The sequence below is a fragment of the Chaetodon trifascialis genome, chromosome 10 (assembly GCF_039877785.1).
Source record: "Chaetodon trifascialis isolate fChaTrf1 chromosome 10, fChaTrf1.hap1, whole genome shotgun sequence".
Classification (NCBI taxonomy): domain Eukaryota; kingdom Metazoa; phylum Chordata; class Actinopteri; order Chaetodontiformes; family Chaetodontidae; genus Chaetodon; species Chaetodon trifascialis.
The window spans coordinates 10863487-10885462 of record NC_092065.1 but is presented as its reverse complement, the minus strand read 5'-3'; the positions used below and the strand labels follow the sequence as shown (position 1 = coordinate 10885462).

Below are 21976 nucleotides of genomic sequence, written 5' to 3'. Positions count from 1 at the left end.
TTCCGGTGCATCGTTAGGTTGGAAAAAAAAAAAAAAAAAAAAAAAAAAAAACAGGGCTCACGGCTTGTTTTAATAACGCCTTTCGATAAATTTTATGTGCGTTGCCATTACATTATTTATCCTCATAATATAAATACTAAAAAGGTGATTCGTGTTTAATTTAAATACGCTTCCTGTACCGAAGCTTTTTAGAAACATTTTGATCGACTGTAGTAATACTCCTTAGGTTGCCTTACAGGTAAAACGCCACCCCGGAAAACTCCACCAATAAATCTTTAATGTAGGTGTAGGTTTATTTACAGTAGGATTAAAGTAGAGCCACAGTTGACATTTCTGCTGCTAACTGCAATAGAGGTTTTCCGGTGGTGTGCATACAGACAGAACTTGACAGTCTGACAGCTTAAACTCGGGGAAAAATAACAACCAAAGAACCTCTGGGTGTCATCTTGTTGTTATGGTTACGAGTACTGTGTGAAGAATTCTCATGGATAACTAGCGAGCTAACTGGTTGATAACAGTAGTTAATGTTAGCTATCATTGTGATATCGCGACATGTTCAAGTCATAGTGTACCCAATAATAAGAAAAATGTCTGATACGCTTAAAAACGAAGATAAGTTGGGAGCAGTTTTATTTCAGGTAATGTTGTCTTGCTAACTTGGCTTAATGTCAGCAAAGTTAATAACTAACTTCACGCCTTCCTAGAGAAAGGCTACGTTAGCTAGTTAGTCTATCTGTCTTTGGCTAACTAGCTAGTTTTAGAGATTAAGGTCAAGTTAATGTTATCATGAGCAGAGTTATGACCACAGTGCAGACAATAGCTAAACGTTATCGTTCTTTATCTTTTTAGACATACAAACTTAGATAAGCTCCTAATATGCAAGAACAATTCATGGTTGTTGGTAGCCCCACATGTAGCCCGGGCCAAAACCAATGTTTACATCTAGTATATCCATCAACTATGCCCCAACTTTTCAGAAACAAAACTACAAGCATGGCCCCACTGTTTTCTTATTCGTTATACGCAGCTTCCACTGTCTAAGCCTGTTAGAGGCCCCGCCACCTCTGGTCGGCGGATGCATTACACTTTTCTTTACTGATATCTTTAAAAAAATTGGGTTTGTTTACAGTTATGCCTTTAACAGCAATGGCAGAAAAAAGTGTATTGATTTTAATATTCAATCGACTGCTGGACAAGGTTCAAAAATCCACATCACAGAACTGTATGTTTCAGGTTCAGGATGATCTGAGACAACTCAGATGTAATCTTGAGAAAATCACCATCAGTGAAAGGGGAAAAACACTGGACCTTCAAGCCTTGGACTCTGCCATTCGCAAAACAGAGAGTAGCATCAGGGTAAGGATGCTTTATGCAGAATAAGCACTGATATCAATGAATATACATCAGAAAAATGTGGTGGAATTAAACAGACAACTTCTATGTTCTTTAACTGTAAATAGAAACACACAGAGGATTATCTGAAAACAGTGACTAAGCAGCTTCTGGTTCTTCCAAGCATTGAAGACTTACAAAAAAAGACAGTGCAGCCTCCTAAAAGGTAAGTCCTGGTAAGCAGAAGCTGTCATGTGTTGTTACCGAATTATTTTCTAAAGTTTCCCACCTCACTGTTAGAACTTTGAAGAAATGTGTATAGAATTGCATACATTCTGGTGATGGGTATTATGATCATAAATAGACTCATTACACAGGAAACCTGCACTGGAAAGTATCCCAGATATGCATCCACACAGAGAAGACCTTCCAGGGGCTTCACCTGGGGAAAAGGTAGATTATTATTCATGCACAGAAAGGAATGCTCGTTTTTTTACTCAGAAATATGTAGTACAAGATGTCTTATTATAGGCTTAGACTTAAACAGTTTATATAATCAAAGTTCTGTACTTTTCCTCTATCTGTCTTGTACAGCACAAGTCAGCTTTAGCCATGCGCTTGCTGTATAATCCTGCTCACCCAAACAACAGAGCCATTATGCACCAGAAATTTGGGATATCACTACCTAATGTCCACAAGAGGAGTACAAATGCAGTAAGTAATCTGGCTAGAAATGTAGATACATTTAACTTTAGGATTACATTTTTCTATGCCTGGCATGTTTTCCACAGAATTGCACTTTACAGAGAGGTTTGATGAGGTACTTTGAAAATACAGCATGGTTTTTGGGCTGTTGGTATCATGGTAACTTATTAATGTCAGAAATAATGTTAAAAGTATACTGTGATTTTCACAAGAGATCTATGAAAAGCATGGTACTTCATAATGATATATTGTGTACTCCAGGTGGGTTTAAAGTGAACACGATAGACTTAAAAATGCTACTTGACTCGAGTCTGCCTTGGAGCCTTTCAGGCTCTTTATGGAAAAAGGTAATAGCTGACTTTTTCTCCCATAATTATGTACTGCAATTTGTTGTTAGATTGAATAGTCTACCTGAAAGTTATGGAGTGGATGACAGTTAATTCAGTTGTGGCTTTGTAAAACCCAACACCCAGGAGATCTTGTGAAAATCAGGCCACATCAGGTATTTTGGCTTTCTTAGGTATGTAGCAGATTTTCTCATCACACTTCAGTCTTACTGTTGGAAAAGACTATAATCAACTATAATCATAAACTATAATCTGAATAATGCCATGTCCTCCAGTTATTTGCTCCGTGCAGTGAGAGATTCCTGTGTCCTGAGTCTTTGTTGATATTAATTGTAACATACAGCACATGCCTCCGGAAAGATTTGATTAGGAAGCATTACAAGAGATTCTGCTACAATGAAGATGAATTGGATATCATTGTTCCTTTCCCTGATACTCACTCCCTTAATCCCCAGAATAGACACTTTATGCTGGAGTGAAGAGTGATGGTACAGGTCTGCATTAATAGATACTTCAAATCTCATGCTCAGAGAGACAGTGACATAAAGGTCACTTGGCTTAGTGATGACAGCCAGCACTTATCACAGAAAACAAATTAATCTTTGCAAAGGTCGGCATTAGTTTTAGATATATTTTACACACTTTCTTCTCCAATATGTTTTAGGGAATCTGTACCTGACACGAGAAATCGTGGCCAAGACTGTCATTCTGATATAGGAGAGATGGAAGTGCTGGCTGCAGAAAGCGGAAAGCAGCAGATTGCAGCACATCAGCATTCTTCTAAAGAAACAGGCGCCTGATTGCTGTGCTATGGGCTACTGGTTTACAGCTGTCTCAGGACAGAAGTGGGTACCTGGTCCAGCATGCCAATAAGACAGCCGTAGCTTCTCCAACTGCTAACCACTGGCTCCCTGCCTGCTTCCTCCTCCTGCTACTCAGGCCAGCTCTTCTCTACTTCATACTCATGCCAGGGAATGAGCTTTTGCATTTTAGCAATTTTACAAAAGGTGCCACCTTTTCCCAACCCCATCTGAAACAGATGTGTGCCTTTGAGGGGAAGATTCTCCCAGCACCTGGCTACTACCTGTGGTCTGTCAGAGAGCTCAGTGGTCTGAGGAGAACGAAGGAGAGGACGTTAGGTGACAAGTTTGAAGGATCAGCAACACAAACTTTGTGTTTTCTGAGTAATGAGACATTTGAATCTGTTTATATTGAACTAGGCCATTAAATCTACTTTTAATTTTATTATGATGCAATAATGCGTGCTCAGAAAAAATGTAGCCTAACAGATCTTTAATCTTTAAATTTTTGATTAATGGCTGCAGGAGATAGATTACAGGACAATTTAAAACTTTGCCAGTGCCAGGATTTTTACTCCTCTAAATTCTTAATGAATACAGAAAATCTATTGTAATCATGCAGCCATCTCCTTTACACTCATTCTACTTGACAGTGATTTTTTTCTTACATCACAAAACTGAAATGAGTCTTATTGGTGGCTGGTTGCCTCCTATACTTACACAAATGTCTCTCAAAAAGAAACAAAATCTAAAGAAAAAACATTCAATTTAAACTTCTCAAGTGCTCAGCGTGTCATTGGTGCATTTTGTTTGATGAAGGTAAGGCTTGGCTTGTTTTACGGAGGGCAACAGTGTTATAGGAGAAGATCAGGAACCACTGGACCAGGATTTGAATTTATTTATATTGAATGTACAAACTCTGATCTTATAAACATGTTCTGTTCAGGCAAAACATCACAGAATAATCACTGGCCCTGTCGTTAGTCTTCAGTCCGTTGAACAAAAGGGCCGCCATAATCTGGCACTGTTCGAAGAGGAGATGGGGACAGGTAAACAGACACATACCTCACCACTCACTCCTCACCACTGTCTGTCAGCTGCTACTAACTACATTGTTACAGGAAATTATTCAGATTCTTTTTTTAAATTAACTTTCTTTTCCCCAGTTATTATGTCACACATTGTTTTGAAAGTTATTTTTCATTTTCATCAGTGCCAGATCCAAGTTTGCTTCACATGTCAATCCAACACAAGGCTGCTTCTCTTCACCCCAGAGGCAATTCATATTCTTCTAAGACTGGTCAGTGCTTCTACTCTACAGAAGATATTTACAGACATATTCACTGGATTCTATATCACAAATTTTATTTGAAGTACATCTATAGTCTTTCAAATAACATATAGGGTTTGTGCAGTCTTGAAAGTTTAGAAAATGCTTAACACTAACAGAATACAGTTGAACCTGTCAAGTTTGTGGCTTTAGGTCTGACAGGCACGAAGTCCAGGTGTCTCAAGCAGCTGAAATGGGAAACAGAACCTGGATCCACCTGTGAAAGAATAGACAGAGAATGTACACCCCTCTGGACCACCAAGACACCACCTCCCACCACAACCTCCAAGAGCCTGGACCACAGGGATATGACGCAAGGCACCAACGGTCTTATCCCTGAAAGCCCTCAAGTAAGAATACTCTAATAGTTTTAAATAGATGTTAAATTAGATAAAGAAAGATAAGGTCATCAAAGACAATATTTCAGTTCATTTACTTGTGTTATTTATGTCTAGTTTGGTTGTCTCTCACTTGTGTCCCTCTGTTTTGTAGAATCTACATGTTCCTGTAAACATCAGCAAATACTCCTTTACCATCATAAAGGGACAGATCAACCCAGTGGCGACAGATTTCTTTCACTTCAAGCAGAGCTTTAGCTTGTGCTGGAGCAGTGTGGTAGATGCTCTGGAGGCCCTGGAAAAGCTGCTCAGGGACTTTGCTGTGCCTCTAGCTAAAGTGAGCGGGGAACGGCTGGTGGAGTTCAGCCATGGTTGGGATAATGGCTGGAGAAAGGCTCCTCCAGCGATCAGCCTCCTCTCAGTGCTTGAAAACCGGGAGGAGGTATTGGGTCTTGTCTTACGCCCAGGTCAGCGCTACAAGGGAGTGGGAGGCACTGAGGCAGCTGCCATCCACATCCAGTCCTGCTGGAGGCGCTACCTAGCTCGGACAGCCTACCTGCGCCACTGTCAGCGCAAGTGGGCGGCAGGGACAATCGCCATCTCATGGTTGATGCGCACTCAGATGCGTCGTGTCAGAAAGGCCCTGCAGGCCCGGCGTTTCAGACAACTGGAGAATTACCGCAGCAGAGCCCAGGTGATGTTGCTCATATCCAACGTGTTCTTTCTCTCTCTTTCTCTCTCTGTCTAACTTAATATTGCTTTCCCACCCTTTTCAAATATTTCCATTGTTTCTCCTCTTTCTCAGCTTCTCCAAATTAACAGTCAGATTTTCATCTATGACTTCTAAATTATATTGAATAAGACAAATCCTAAATTTGTTTCCGTCTGAGGTTTTTTTAATCATCATTAATCATTAATCATTTTTATAATCATGTACTCTATAGAAAAAATGAAAGGTTCAGTGATATCCTTTCAGATGTGCCAAGACTCTCTGCTACTAGGAATAAATTATTGTAAAAGTACAAACAGAAATGGGGTAATCCCTTGTCTATAAGAATACAGAGTCATTAATCATTGTAACTTAAACTAAAATGTGCAGCTGCAGTAGTTCTGGTTTGAGATGAACAGAAACACAGAACAGCAGAGGGGAGCAGTGAGACAGAGTAGAACAACAGAAAGAGGCAAGATAAACATAAAACGGAGGATTTAGATGAACAGAAGGGAAGAGCAGAAAGAAAGACCGAGACAGATGAACAATAAAACTGCAGCCACATTGCTGGCAAAAGAGACAAATAGAGAAATAGTGATTATGGGGGCTGGAGATCAAGAGCAAAACCCAATCCGTTCTGATGGTCAATTACAGTACATGCAGCAGTAACTAAATATATAATTTCATGCTATAAGTATTATAGATCATTTAAATATACAAATTAAATAATATGTTGTGGTGATATTAGGATTTAAAATGGAAACAGACTGTAAAGGAAAATTATTGTGAATGCAGTGGTATAATGAAAGTTTGATTGATTTGAATGGGAAATTTACAAAATATAAGTGTGCCAAAACTGATTTAATTTAACGCAGTTAAAATTGCCATGATTTTATTTGACATGGTAAATAAATTTTGGATTTTCTGGGGTTTACACCTTATTAAGACCGATTTACTACTTTACAGCTTTTTCCAAGGTGTCACAACTTTTATACCCAATACCTCAAATTATTTTAAACATTTCTGCAGAACCTTGCAATCTAAAGCTCAAGAAATAAAAATGTGCTCCTATTTAGCTCTTCAAGAGAGGAGTGTGACAGCACAATTTTCCTGTATGCACAGTGCTCTGTAAATTTCTTTCCCATTCAGCATAGATGTCATGTCTGTGCTGTCATCTGGGTTGTACATCTTTAGAAGCGCTGACACAATATTAATTAGTGCCTACAAGTTCATTTCATTTTAACATCGTTGTGTGAGTATACATGCACTAAATGTATGTTCTCACTCTTTAAACATTCATACCCTGTTAATTAAGCCTGCTAATCTTCCCCTGGCAGTGGCATCATGTACACTTGCTGATTGAATTAATTGTGAGAAGATGTTTCTAAAGTAAACGCTTAATTTAATTAAGGTGGTATTTTATGCTTGGCTTGCTTCTGTTAGCCCAGAGAGATATTGCCTTGATGTGTTTTAGCTATGCAGTGATGTGATGATTTGTGTGTGTGCGCATGTGTTTATGTGTATGTGTGTACATGCTCAGGCAGTCCCCTCTCTGATCACTCCTTTTCTCCATCCCCAGCATCTGGCAGCCAACTGGAAACACATCCAGTCCTCCAAGAGGACCATTATCCACATCCCTTCATTAGGTAGCTTTCTCTGCCTGGTGCACACACACACATCTGATCTAGCAGCAGTCATCCCCTGTCTCACCACTCTGCTGCTCCAGTCTGTGGCCCTGGTGGAGGCACTCTGTCTCGTTCAAATGATTCTCTGCAGGAAAGCACTCACAGGATGATGACAGTCCCCATGCCAGGGAACTGAACAATTTAGTCTCAATCGCCATTTAATTTGCAGATTAAGCAAATGAAAAGCCATTATGTTGAATATTTGCAAGAGGCACAAAGGTCTTATTTTATTGCTGTGCAAAAAAATGAAAGAAAAAGAAAAAAAAACACTCAAAAGAGAAAGAAGCTGCTGTGTTTTTGAACTAGACACAGAATGCAAGCTATGATCCGTTCTTGTTCTAATTTCACCATGGCACTCAAATTTAGACTGTAATCAGGCATGTGCATTGTAAATCATTGAGCGATTGTCTAAAATTATTAAGCCTAATTACTAGCAGATGGAATGCTTTATTTGCACTTGGGGTGGCTACAGAGAGTGCTGTGTGAGCAAGGATAATTAGAAAGTTGAACCCCATTGTTGTTAATTAGCATGAATCCAATCATTTAATTACCTTGATTCAGTTGAGGATTCTCTCTCAGGCAGATATCCAGACAGACATTGAGTAAAATCCTGGAGGTACCACTGGATGTAGCTCAGTGGTGGCTGGACATGATGCAACAGGACTCCCGGCACACGACAGACACCGCACCTGCTAATTATTAAGATAAATTAATCATCAGAATGCACTACTGTGCGATTAGACTTACCTGCCTCATCCCCAAGTCCAGTAGCCCACACGTCTGAGGGCAGCTGTTCAGAGCTTCATATTTTTAGTAAAGCCAATTACAGAAGATGTGATCTCTCTTTGAAAGTCTTGTGCAAATACTTTTGACCTTGTTTTGACAGGTTACTCTCAGAGCCAGCGACTGAGCTTGAGGGGATTTGACATCCTACAGAACATCCAAATAAGCAGACTGTGTGACATTAGAGGTCGGAGCTTTTCACAGTGACACCAGTGTCCTACACACTCATACACACATGTCTGCTTTCCCTGCATGCTTTATCGTAAACATGTAGTTTGTAAAGTCCTGTGTATTTTTTAGATAAAAATGTGGAAGTGATCTACATATGTCCGCGTCATCTGGAGGAAGACATCTTGCACTATTACACGAGCCTCCTGAAGTGTGATGGAGCCACAGATGGAGCTGACACCGGGGAAACTCAGGCCTCATCCTCCGTCAGACGTTTTGTCATCCTCACACCTGAGGCTGTGGATTATTTCCCAGTAAGATCAATCACTTCCACTTTTTGTGCTCAAATTAAACTTTAAACAAAACCTTGATCATGCACGCTTTCTGTAGGATCTTAGAAATTGCTGAAGAGAAATCGATTGTATTGTACTGTGGAGGTACATCTGTAGTTTGTAAATTCTCCTCTAGAGGGTACTAGAGGAGATTGTTACTGCACAGTTGTCTTGTGTGAGCTACACTCTCTGTCTGTTGTATTGTTTTTCATTCCCTTTTACTACTTCTGAAATTAAACATATGTGTTATTTTGAAGTAAACACACTAAAGCTATAGCAAGTTATACTTAATTAAAATACATTTAATGGTCTCTAGCTGGTGTTCAGTAAATAATTAAATTCTATATTAGTTGCTTTAATTATCTGTTCATTCCATCTAACTGCAGCACTTTCAAACATTCTGAATTGTTTTGATTACCTCAGTGCAATAAAAGCAAGGTGTTGCGATATTGTCTTTTTACATCCAGCAATTCTATCCATCTTTTTACCTCCTTTTGCACTAGATTGAATGTGCAACATGACATGGTCTTCTTCATTTCTTTCTATTGATTTTCCTGCTGTTTTGTTGTTAAACTGTACCAGACGTGTTGCTGAGATGAATCACTGCTACCCATGGCTGGCAGCGCATTCTGCCAGTGACAGAAGGGATAATTCCATGTGGATCAAATAAATACAGATGTGAAGTAATTAGTTATATTCCCAAGGAGCTCATTGCTAGCACACATTAAAGATGTGAAGGATAGGGGAGGCCTCCCACAGGCAGCTTTTATCAATTCAACCTGCTAGAATACAGAAGAGGTCAAAACCCTGCTGGCTATTACAATAATAGATCTGTTGTGTGTACACAGTGATAAATCAGGTCGAGGAACAACCCTTGGAAGACACACTTAGAACTCTTAGCTCCAGCAGTAATCTTTTTCCCCTCTTGTCTTCCAGACCCACAACATGTGCCTGTCCACGCTGCTAAAGTACAGTCCATGTACCCTGAAGCGCATCAAGAACCTGATCCAGGGGAAGCAGACTTATATTGTGGGTGGAGTGGCCCATGTGGATGACCTGGCAGTGGCTGAGGAGCTAGGAGTGCCTGTCCTGGCTCCAGAACCTGCAATTGCACAGCTCTACAGCACCAAGTCTGGAGGGAGGAGGATCTTCGCCGGGGCAGAGGTTGATGTACCTCCTGGTCAAGAAGACATCTACTCGCTAAACCAGGTCAGAGATCAAAAACTCAAACACATGCACACACACATTTTCTCTTTAACTTTCACTTGTAACTTGTAAATCTTTAAGTTTGTAATTCAAGTGTCTGTCTCTTGGTTTAGCTCCATGAAACACTGGCTGAGCTCATGACTCAAAACATGGACGTGAAGCGTTGGCTCTTCAGGATGGACTCTGAGCATGGCGGCCGTGGTACAGCATACTGTGATATATGCCATCTTAGCTGCCATGACTGGGCCCTGAAGGAATACCATCGTTATGGTGCTGAGCTATGGAACACAAAACGGATTCAGGTAAAAATGAGACTTGGAGGATTGCGTCATTCCCTCCCTGTCATAAACTATAGGACCACTTCTTAAAGCACATTTTCTACACTTACTTTTATGCAATGTTTTATTGAATTTGCTTGAATTTTAGGTTTGTGTTTTTATTTTTTTATTTATTTCCCTTATTACCTCTCTCTAAATTGAGGTTTTTTACTATTATGTGTTGTTTTTATGGTTCCCTGCAAAGCACTGGTTTTAGAAAAGTGCAATACAAATAAAGTTTATTGCTATTATTATTACACTCATGCCAATGAGGAATCGGCCATTTAAGGTTAACATGGTAACAAATAGATGCTTAACAGATAACATTACAGTAACAGCTAGATATTAAAATGGAGATTGTGCTCCTTGTTGACATAAGGCAGCTCAAAAAAAGGCTTAGAGCCACTTCTGTCATTGATGGAGCAAAAGCATAGGTCACAGTGGGGTCAGAGAGATGCCATCATTTAGCTCAGAGTGGGCCGTCTTCATGTAACAGTCACAAGGCTGGTCCCTGTAGTACAGTGTTTTGAGCATTGTCCCTAGAACATTAAATTAGTACATAAAATATCTGTTTATACACACAGCCATTATCCATTCTCTGAGGCACACACATCAACCAGTGTCGGTGTGTTGAAGAGAATAAAAGCCTGTCCAGTGGTAGGAATGCCCTAACTCACCTGACAATTAAATCACAATGCAGACATTCTGGTCAACAGAGCATTTTTTTTCTCTGTACACATGTATATATTTTTATTAAACTATTAATGTCACACAGATTCACACCTGATTTGATATGTATTAGAAATGCCTTGAAAGAATTTGGGAGTAGAAATGACACTGAACACTTTAACCCTTAATTGCAGCTGATGTTGATGCTTTCATCCGCTGCTCGTGCATTACAACATTCAGTTTTCTGTCTGTCTGTCCGTAACACTCATGGGATGCATCTGAGCATTTGTCAAGAGAACATTTTAGGATAAATGCCAGGGGTTGTAGGGTTAAAAGTGCAACATTGTGAACATATTAACATTTGCTTTCTTCTTAAAAACTAAATTGAATAGAATGTCTTAGACCTATTTGAAACACATAAAATGTACTTTATCATTGGTAAACCATTCATTTAGTACAGATGCAATCAGTACACAGCTTCTGAGCCTCTGGCTCTTATTTCTCATATGCTTACAAAGTAGCCTTTGATTTTCTGTCATGTCTTAATTACCGTATTTTGCCATTTAACTGGGAGCTTTGTGTAAACTAATTACTGGCTAATGATTGTGGGCTTGGAGCACAACGATTTTACTTTTTATTCCATTTGAAAGAACAGCAGTCATCTCAAGCTTCTTATGGCTCACTCTGTTTCGTTCCTATTAGCTCGTTCTTTGATTCATAGTGTATGTGCGGTGCGGGGCTGTAATTGTTGTGGCATTGGTGCTGTTAATTATGGCAGAGAATGGCTGAGCCACAGCCAAGGTCCATAATGGTGGCTGAGGCAGCACAGAGAAGTAAATGGGGTTTGTTTCACCAGCTGGGGTCCCATGGAGAGGGAAGAGTGCCGAGGCCCCCAGTGTAGGCCGACAGCCCCGGGGCTTCTGGGCCATATGGACACAACACTTTAACTGGCCTTTATTCTACACCTTGCTCTTTTAATCAAAGCAAAGCCCACATCCTGTGCTCCTCATTGCATGATTTTTTGTTATGACATTGTTTTCCCCTAAAATGTGTCAGCCCCCTAAATGTATTACATCGTCCTTCTGCTGCTGTACCCGCTTATATTGAAGATGGCAATTTGGCTCTATATGTTGAAAGATTACAGAACATCGTTGTTGATTAGATAGAAGCATATGAATATTTTATATCAGCGCATCTCCTCGCCTTCCTCTCCTCACAGCAGAAACCATAGATGGATGTTTGAACATGGCAGTATATTTTGAGATATAACACTCATTAACAAAGCACTTTGCTGAAAAGAAGTGGACCTAATTGCAGTGTCAGTGACAGCTAGTGAATAGGATATATACTCACAATGCTGAATATTTGCAATCATTTAAGCAATAGATGTTTATGAAAATAGGAGCAATTTAATTATTAAAGAAGCACAAATTATCAAATGAAGCATTTTAAATATTAATTCATAATGTAACAGTTCCTCACCAAGATTATTGTTCACCAAAAAATAACAAATAAGTGATGATTGAAGTGCATATTATATACAAATATGTTTTACAATTCAGTGGAATGTCTCATACCATTTATAATCACCGTAAAGTAGAGAGGGAATTAGAGAGTATACTTGACCTTAGTTTACGCAGACTGTGTGCATATTTTTTTAATTATTGCTTGTTCTGAAGGGCGCAGCATGAAGGAGTCTGACTCATAAGAATGCCATGTGGTCTTTCAGAATAATACCAACAATCAGATCCCTTCTGGCTATGCCAAAGTAAGCCTAAAAGGCTACAAAATGAAGGAATGGGGATTGCATCAGCACTACAGGTCACCACAGAGGTCTAGTCGATGGTGTGTTTCTCTGAATATTGTGAGGCCCACAGCCTCTAGCACAATGTTTCAGCCAGCAGAAAGCCCCCGGGTATCTTCTAGCATTTACACAGAGAGAGGTTAAAGACATGTAGATCTGCACCCATGCAATGCCTGAAGGGGGCCACACACACACTTAAGCGCTCACACAGCTTGCATATGGATCATTAGGCACAAGAGGGTAAAAATTACACCTAATAGCGTCAACAGATGGAGTATTTCTTTTTGTCACGCTGTGTACAAACAGATCTTGAGCAACACCTTATTTAGGTTAAGTTTGTCAACGAAATGGGTCATTTGATAATCACTACCACTGAAGAGGTACAGGCACATTTTATACAGATGTTTTATGTCTAAATATTGTGCAGTCTGTGATTGCACAAAGGAGTTTAAATATATGATGTTCTGCCTGAACATAATTAACCTGAATTTCCTCACTAAGACGTCAAAACGTCATTCGATAAGTGTTTGTTTTGTGTTTTCTGTCGTTTCACTGAAGGTCATAAGTGCTTTTTGCGCAATCTTTAAGCAGAGGAAATGTTGCTGTCTTTGTACTAATGTTAAATTCAACCAGGGATGAAAATAATGTGAGAGCAAGAGACTAACCTAAGATTTCATTTAATATTACAAATGAAATTAGTCATGAGCTGTAGTAGACTGAGGCTGAAGCTCTGCTGGGACAGTGTTAGATATTGAATATTTGTACAAAATGTGTGACTAGTCAGATTATATCCCTCTATTCCTGAGACTTGCTGGCGCTTCTCAGTTGTTTCACTATGTAATGGAGAGATGAAATGGCAATCAGAGACAGGGCAACATCTATTTTATTTATGACCAGATTGCTTGGCTTTATGTGGACACCAAGCAAAGCTTGAATCCTATCACAGGGTACTGTACGCAGTTTAAGTCCAAATAATTTATTGCAAAATACCTCTCTTTCTTTTCTTCCTGTCCTGCTGTTTCTGTGAACTGCATAGGCAAAGTCCTGGGGTGAGCTTGCTCTTCCGTTGAAAATGACAACCGTTCCCTTACACTTTTTGCCGCACCATTGTGTGCTTTATGGTTTGTGTAAGGGGAATCACTGTGTAGCATTTGACCTCGCCTCTTACAGTACTTGAATATGATGATGGCTGTTACATGACTGGAATATCAACAGCATAATCTCCAGTCCTGTCTCCAGTGAAGCCAGACAGCATGTACTCAAAACAAAGTAATGCCCTGGATAGAACAACGAAAGAACAAAGACATTATTTCCATTCAGAATTTACTCATCTTTCAGACACGTCTCACACATTTTATCGTGTATGACCAAATTAAATTCCTGTCTAATAGTCATATACAGACATTATTACATACAGAACCCTGTATTTAAAGAAGACTCAGCACTTCTTGTGTCTTTTGACTGTCTTCAACAGTCATAATAAGCCATCAATTGTAGTTGTATAATACAATATATATGGCATAAAATGACAGCTAAAGGTTTAGTACAGTCACTGTTGTTACTTTAACTATATCAGAGCATTGCCAGAGGAAACAGTGTACATGAGTTGCCAAACTGTTTAAGAAACACCTAAAACAAAAGTTAGAAATTAACAGCATAATTAAGTGGTGAAACCATTATGGCGTTTCCTAGTTACAGAAACAAGAGTGATATCGATCCCAGTCGAGCCCCGATTGATCCCCAGATAGATGGGCCTAGCTTAGGCATTCATCAGCTGCCCAGTGGAGAGAGTTGTTATTGAGGGCAGGTGCTGTCTCTGTGGCTGTGAGTTAAAGCCATTAGACTCCTGAGGCCTTCTGATAATAGGCTGTCACTCACAGATAGACCCTCCCGCAGTATCCATCAGACACTCACACAGAAATTGAAGCAGCCACCAAAGGTCTCAAGGATAACAAGCAGACACTGGAGTCATCCGGATCAGACAAGGCCATTTCCAATAATGTAGTCGACACCGAGAAAGCTTTGATAATGGGATGAAATAAAGTAGCCAGGACTTGTTACTGACTTGTGTTTGAGTACACAAACATACATAATATCCTCAGATATGTCACCAGCTTATTTTCAGCAGATCTCTAATGCATGCACCTTCACTTTCTTTCTGCAGGAGTCTGTCCTGCTCAGATATTTAGATGAGATCCCGGAGTGGCTTGCCCGTCACGCCCGGCCTGCTAAAACCTCCGTCTATCCCAACTGGGCCTGCTTCCTGAAGACCTTCCTCAGGCAAGGTCAGATATGTAATGTCAAGCACTGAAGCCTGTTCACCTGCAGATTCAGCCCTTTGTAACAGCCTTTTCCTATGTCCGCTCTCATTCCCAGATGCTGCCTGTGTGAACTGACAAATAAAACGTTTCTCATGTTACTGTTGCTGGTTGTTAAACAGCTGCTAGGAGAGTTTGGCTGTGTCATTGGTAACTTTTTGTCGTCTGTACTGTAGCCGTTCCTCTGCTCTCACTGTGTGTCCAGGCGGTGTGGTGGAGGCCTACCCCCCTTCAGACAGTGTCACCTGTCTGACAGTAGATCTGCTGTTAGAGCCCGGGGGTGAGGTGACCATGCTTTCCTGTGGAGACCAGCTTCACGGCTCCTGTCAACTGGAAACTATAGGCTCCACTGTTCCTCAGACCTCCGTACACCCAGAGACCTTGCACTCCATCTGCATGTGTGTGGGCCAGGCCTGTATCCAGCGCCTTATCGTAGGTTATGTCTCCGTGGACTTGGCTACCTTTCTGAACCACAACACCATGGAGCAGAAGGTGAGACACAGGCAGGGCAAGAGAGGCTCATGCTACCACGATAATTATGTTCTGGGCTGTTGCAACATGTGGTGTCAAAGCTTTTTATTTTACTTTATTGGTAAAAGAGATCAATTTTTAGGCTGGATCAGGGATCATATGAGCAGATAGGTGCCTCCCTTACTGCTCCCTTGGGATTTGAAAAACAGGCAAGGCAAACAGTGGACGCAGGGACCAAATGTGTCACACGGCCATCTAATAAACTGTCAGGTCTTATTGTGTCGATACACCGATTCCACCATTTAAGGCCTGCCCTTTAACCTTACAACACTGAGAAACTCAGAGGCTCCTATCTTTCAAACAATAGGTCATTCTAAAGTGATTTGGCAGCTTCTCGGGGATGCCCTGTCAGTGTTTAACCCCTAGCTGGTTACCTGCAGTGGTCTGCTAAAATTTCTCTCGTTATTATAGCAAGGCGCCATGGAAGCCTCATCTCATTTGTCAGGATTAAGTTTTGTTGAAACCTTCTTGATTTATGATATTGGAAATGGACTGGTTTATGATGGTTTAACCTCTGCTCCTAACATGTGGCTACACTGGCTGCTTATTGATCCAGAGCTGTAAAATGAAATGCTTTGTTTATAATATGGTCTATAAAATACTAAACCTTCAAAATTGAATTACTACTTTATAGTTTTACAAAAGAGAAAAAGAACACAGACCTTCTTTTTTTTCTTTTTCTTTAATTAAAAATGCATCAGATAGTGACACATGAAATAAAATCAAGTTTTATTTGTGCTGCATTCATCATGAATCTCAGAAAAATGGATTTGGATTAGACATGAGCTGAGGGCATGATTGCCACTAGAGGGTAGTATCTTATGGATTACATGTTAACACAGTGTGAGCAAAGCAGTGTTCAGACAATGCAGTTTGTATTTTAAAACTTAAAGAATAATGTTTATATATTTTTGTAATATTTTGTGTTTAAGTGATTTTTTATTTTAGTGCATTGGTTTTCTTAGTTCCTTTAAAATACAGAAATATTTTTTGTCAGCAGTCTTTACATGGACTGGATTTTACCGCATTGTATTCATTTTAAGGTAAAAAGATATCTCACAGTATTTATGACATTTCAGGATTTAATATAGTCAATGAAATTGTAATTTCAGTGACACAAATCAGAAAAACTGGTATTTCTCAAATTCATCATAGGGACAGAGGCTGGCCTTTTTTAACTGCTTAGACTGATATAATGACAGCCTTAGAATTAATTTTCAGGTTCAGTGTTGACCCAAAATTGAATGGGATTCACTGACAGCATAATTAAGAACAGACTATAAACAGCATGTGCTTCAATAGAGGCAGGAACATTAAAGACAGATTCTTAACCATCTCCCCACACACAGTGCTCAGACAGAGGAGAGCCACATGGGCAAACCTGTCTGGATTTAAACATCAATTTAGATTCAAACCTGTTGCTAAAAGCTGCCTACTTTATTTGATGGGAAGAAGTGGGTCACATATGTTTGCCCTTGCAGTCTTTCCTCACATTGTGGAACGGTGGGGCCCCAGCTGCAGCATCAGGGTTTTTAATGAAAATGCAAGGCAATAGAAAACAGGTACAATCCAGGCTTACATTTCCCACGGCTTTGTTAAGAGCGACAATGAGACATCGGAGTATGATTTTTTAGTGAGTCGGGTGAATGGTGCGGTGGAGTGTGTCCATCGCCCATGTCCAGGTACCAACCTGATGCATAGAGACTAGCATCCATCCAGTGGTGGCCACAGTATGTCTGTATGGCAGTAAAAGCACAGGACATACTACTGAATGGTACACAAGTTACAATGGTTTTGATTGTTTCGACGTGTGCCATTTATAACACTTTTGAAGACTGGTCAAAATGTTGAAATTACAATATTTACCAGTGCAATTAGAAATCATAAGCACTGGCTTTTTTACTCATTGAAAAACGTTTCATATCACTAACTGCATCATTGTAGCCGAATGCATAACTCCAGTCTTATTAATCAGATGACAGGTTGCCTAAAATGATTGTAAAGAAAAACGTCACTATAATATTTGAATACATTATTTTGGATATTTCCTCACGTGGTTCTCTGGAGGTGTTGTGAAGAAGATTCATACATTTGGTTTTGAACTTGATCAGAACTTATGAGATATAATTCAGTTACTCTATTGACAAAAAAACGAATCTGCAACGATTGTGATATTTGATAATTGGTTTCATTATTTTTTTAATCTTTTTTTTAATTGATTTTCTTTTTTAACAAAAATGCCAAACTTTCTTTGATTCCAGCTTCCCAAATGTGAAAATTAGCTGAATGTCATTGTCCTCCATCATTGTCATCTGAATGTCTTTGGGTTTTGGACTGTTGGTTAGACAAAAAGAAAACATTTGACGACGTCACCTTTGAAAATGTGACAGCTGTTCTTCCTCATTTTTTGACATTTCGTTGAAAAAACGATGAATCGAGAAAGTGACTGTCAGATTAATCGATAATCGAAATAATTTTTGCAGCCCTAGACTGTGACCTATGTTTCACAGCATGTTTGAATTTAATAACAATAACACATAGCCTATAAGAAATGTGTTAGTGGAGATAAAGTGCTCAGGTTGCAGAGACTGCGGGCTTCAGACAGGCAGCGATTTGCATTCACTGGCAGGAGCGTTTACTTTGACAAATAGGAACAGCAAAAGGAGGCAGCCGACTGCCACTTAGTTATTAACAACTCCTTCACTGGTGATTTATTCGCCACTTTTGAAGAGAGGGCATAGCTATTAGGTTATCATTGGGAAAATTAGCCCTGTTTAAGCATAAGGCTACGACCATACCTGACCCCTTAATATACTTATAATGATGCCATTTACCATACATATCTGAACTTAGCTTCTCATCAGACCTGAGCCAAACAAACTAGCCCAGGGCAGACTGAATCCAAATAGGCAGGGAAGGATCTACTTTGTGCTCGTGTCAGTCTACAGTTGAATTACCTAAATCTGTCGAGCACACACCATTAACCATGTTTTTCCTTTCCCCTGCCTTTCATTGTAAGGATTAAAAGGTACTGACCCTTCTCTTTATAAGAATTGCTGGGTGAAATACTTTGATGTTCCATTTTTGTGATTAAATTGGAATGATTAAGTTTATAGTGTCTGTCTTCCTCTGCTGTGACACAGAGTTCGTGATGTGTTGTTTGCAGGTGTGGGCTATTGATCTGCACCTCACATACAGTGACCAGCTGGCCATGACCCAGATGCTTCTGATGATGACTGGAGGAACGCTGAATTGCCGCACAAGCTATTTAGACGTGCCAATGCCAGTCAGAGAGAAATGCTGTGAACACCAGATTGCAGCCAAAGTACCTTTTTATATTTGCTCACAATAACAGTTTTGATAATATTACATTTTTCTTAAGCACGAGCAGGTCGATTTCTAAGGCTGCCATTGAAGTTACATGCTCTTACCATGATTCTTTCTTTCCTTCAAATTATCTTGTCAGTTTTTTTCCGTCACAACAAAGAAGCCACCAGTTCCAGAGCAGGCTGAGACTGTACAGGATATTATTACACCACTACAGTAATCACAAAGATAGATCAGTGTTTTGCTCTTCATTTTTGTTAAATACAACAAAATACTGTAATTACGCACTGAGCTCAATTGGTGTTTAGATGCTGAATTCATTATCATTTTGATAGATGAGCCTAAATAATCAACACATTAATAATTCATACCATTTTCATTATGCATGTGTATGCATGCTTGAACACCTCATCAACCTGGTGCCAGGCCTTAAACAATAGAGTTCTTTTATTAGCAGTATGCCTGAGTTTACGCTTGTTAATCTGCGACTTGTATTATTTTATCAAACATTCATTTAGTTGGTGGTGCTTGAGTACGGCAGTTGAGCCACCGCAGTGGTTAATGGCTTTAGCAGTGGCCATCATTAGGGGCCTGCATATTACAAACACAATTAAATCCCTGTTGGACACTTTTATTGTTGTGTGAGGGTCCTGTGTTTGACAACAGCCATCACAGCGAGTTATGGGCTCTCTCCTGAGCTCACAGGGGCTTAGGCCTCCTCTTTTTGTCTCCCAAAGGCGCCTGACAACCAGGAGCATTTTTATCCTCTTCAGCCCTGCCACTTTTAAGTAATCAACCTCTCTAGTGTTACTTATGACACTCACATGCTTAGAACCCCTCTATTATGATCGTATGTATTGCGCGTTGAGTGGCTCTTTTGTGCATTCGGTAGTGCTTTTGTCTCAAATTGAATGCAAACATTTTCAGTCCAGAAACTGTACTTTCTTTGATTGGCATCGTACAATTAAGCTCGTCTTTTATTTGGCATGTCTTCTAAACATTAATTGTTCCTCCCCGCAGTTAATTAAGAAAGGCCCAACAGTTTACCACATGTGCCCCACACTCATCATGTTTGCTAATCACACACACTCCCCAAACTCAACAGTGACCCTAAGGACATGTGTATGGGGTTCAGCCATCTCTTCTCTTCCCATTTTACACACACCACCACCGATAACATTTTCTTCCCAAATATAATAGAACATAAAATGATTTTGTCTTGTTTTAGGTTAACAGAGAGGCTAATGCCAACCATCATACACTTTCTGTCTTGTTTTTTTACAGCCTCCTGTGGTTAATCGGTATGCAGTCATTGGGAGCCACTTGTTTCACTCTAACCTTTCCATGTTATACCATAATGTGTTCTTCAAAATGTGCAAGGCTCATGGTATAGGATTTAACCTGAAGGTAAAAATTCAAAACTTGCTTGTTTGCCTTCATGTCATCCTTAGATCTTGTTAATTTTTTAAAATCTTAATACATGATTAATTTAAAGAGGGACTCTACTGATGTATAGGATGTATGGACCCTTTTGATAAATGGCCTTGAGTGATGTCAGCTGAGTCAGTGTCAGTTGGGGCTCAAGATTCTAAGTTTGAAAATGAAAAATTAATAAATAAATTAAAATCTGGAGGTGTGAATCTAGAAAGAAGTGAAGTTACCAGAACTCTGCAGCAGCTCCTCATCTCTGCTTGAGGCTAGCACCTCGAGGCTACATTAGCTGTTACTAGCATAACACAGCCAAATCTCCAACCAAGCTGTCTTTCAAGTTGCATTGTGGGTAATGTTGGCAGCATGTTTTGACAGGGACGACAGTCTGTGCTATGTGATGATGCAGTTTTTCTCTTGACTGTATGTTTGTGACTTAAATTTCAGAGGAAGCAGGGCACTGTGTTTGCTCTTTACGACAGCAGTGAGCGATGCAGGATTGGAATGATGTAAGTGTTTCATCAAATTCATATGCGCACTGTATTAATGAAATTTAGGGTTCATTGCCAGGGGAAAGAATTCTGAGCACATTTAGGTTTGCTTTACTTCTCTGTTCAATTAGACAAGCACATGAAAAAAACAGTAGAGGATTAGGCGGAGAAAAGACTTCTCCAGACTGAGAGTAAAGCCAATTCTTTTAGAGGATTAAGATGCCACCTCTGGCTTTGTAAATGCTGTTACAAACTTAAGCAGAGGGTTATTTACCATATTTATCACTCAAATCCTTTAGCTTACACAGTGCTGCAACAGTTAAATCAAGCTGTGCTCATCCCCCTAAAGACTCAAGATGGTGTCTGCTGAAAGTTTCATTTAACCACCACCATCAGATGAACAAGGTGATTGTTTCTTAGCCGGCATCATGGGGAACATTAGTAAGCTCGTTTGTTTGGGGTGTCGTTAATAGAGCAGTCTCCGAAGATCTCCAGGGAGCTCTGGTGACCTTTGCTCGGAATCTGTCAGTCATCCATCAGGAAATATCAGCCTGTAAAACGCAAGGAGAAACCAATTTTAAGGTACCATGTTAATGACTTAACGATCTCTCCTCATCTATGTAATGAAACTTGCATATTCAGTGAAGCCCTGGTCAGGTGGAATGCTTTCGCTGAATGGGTCTTCATTAATTTCACTTCTTTTATCTTTTGTTCTTTGGAGGAGCTCATCAAGGATATAGAGGATGTACTGCAGATGACTGTTCAGAAGAAGATGCAAGCGGTGGAGGATAAACCTGCTGCTTAGACAGCTGCTTCACTTGGAAACTTGCCTTACTGTTGCAAAGTTAAGTCAGCATGTCTTTACCAGCTTTGATGTCAAATTACGCTGTGAGTACATAGATGAATCGATGTTGATCAAACACAAATAGGCAAATAAATTTCTGAAAAGCGCCGTCATGAACCTGTCATGAACCTTAATAATAATGGTTTCGTGATCTGTTTTAGCTGCTTGAATGTGATTAAATATTGTAAAATGACAGCTATCAAAGACAGTAAACCATGCACTTGGCAGCTCCACTGGGGAATCAGAGGGCTCCATTTGTGCATTCACATTTCAAGCGTTTGTATTTTGTGTTGATTAAAGTGCAGTTTGATCATGCTCATACTAACCACTAGCGTAACATGAAATGAATATGTGGTGTTCGTGCACTGCACAGCATGTTGACTGTGTATCCAGATGTTTACAACATAAGTGAGTATGTTCTTTAGTGTTATTGTTTCATGAGACGTTATGTAATACTTTGCCTTATTAACCTGTGGTCACACATGACACATGACTGACTGTAATTTTATTGT

At 39.8% G+C, this 21976-nt stretch overlaps 1 protein-coding gene across 3 annotated transcripts; it reads left to right on the top strand.

The window, feature by feature from the left end:
• Positions 1-587: 587 nt before the first annotated feature.
• On the top strand, positions 588-21542 carry iqch (IQ motif containing H). 3 transcript variants are annotated; one of them, XM_070972447.1, is made up of 21 exons: positions 588-638; positions 1234-1356; positions 1461-1558; positions 1710-1785; positions 1927-2046; positions 4131-4210; positions 4378-4484; positions 4668-4864; positions 5007-5546; positions 7141-7207; positions 8133-8216; positions 8330-8511; positions 9466-9738; positions 9849-10037; positions 14690-14810; positions 15049-15335; positions 18541-18699; positions 19986-20108; positions 20577-20638; positions 21094-21202; positions 21342-21542. In XM_070972447.1, exons 1-21 carry the CDS (start codon positions 588-590, stop codon positions 21423-21425), a joined length of 3132 nt encoding a protein of 1043 aa, XP_070828548.1. In that variant the 3' UTR covers positions 21426-21542. The 3 variants fall into 3 exon arrangements, with proteins under 3 accessions (XP_070828548.1, XP_070828549.1, XP_070828550.1); XM_070972448.1 differs by lacking the exon at positions 8133-8216; XM_070972449.1 differs by lacking the exon at positions 18541-18699.
• Positions 21543-21976: the final 434 nt, after the last annotated feature.

What these genes read in the sequence shown, in the direction of transcription:
- iqch (XM_070972447.1), top strand. Translation starts at nt 588, where the DNA reads ATGTCTGATACGCTTAAAAACGAAGATAAGTTGGGAGCAGTTTTATTT. An exon ending in ATTACCGCAGCAGAGCCCAG is followed by an intron (nt 5,547 to 7,140) that starts GTGATGTTGCTC and finishes CTCCATCCCCAG; the next exon opens with CATCTGGCAGCCAACTGGAA. An exon ending in AACACCAGATTGCAGCCAAA is followed by an intron (nt 18,700 to 19,985) that starts GTACCTTTTTAT and finishes GTTTTTTTACAG; the next exon opens with CCTCCTGTGGTTAATCGGTA.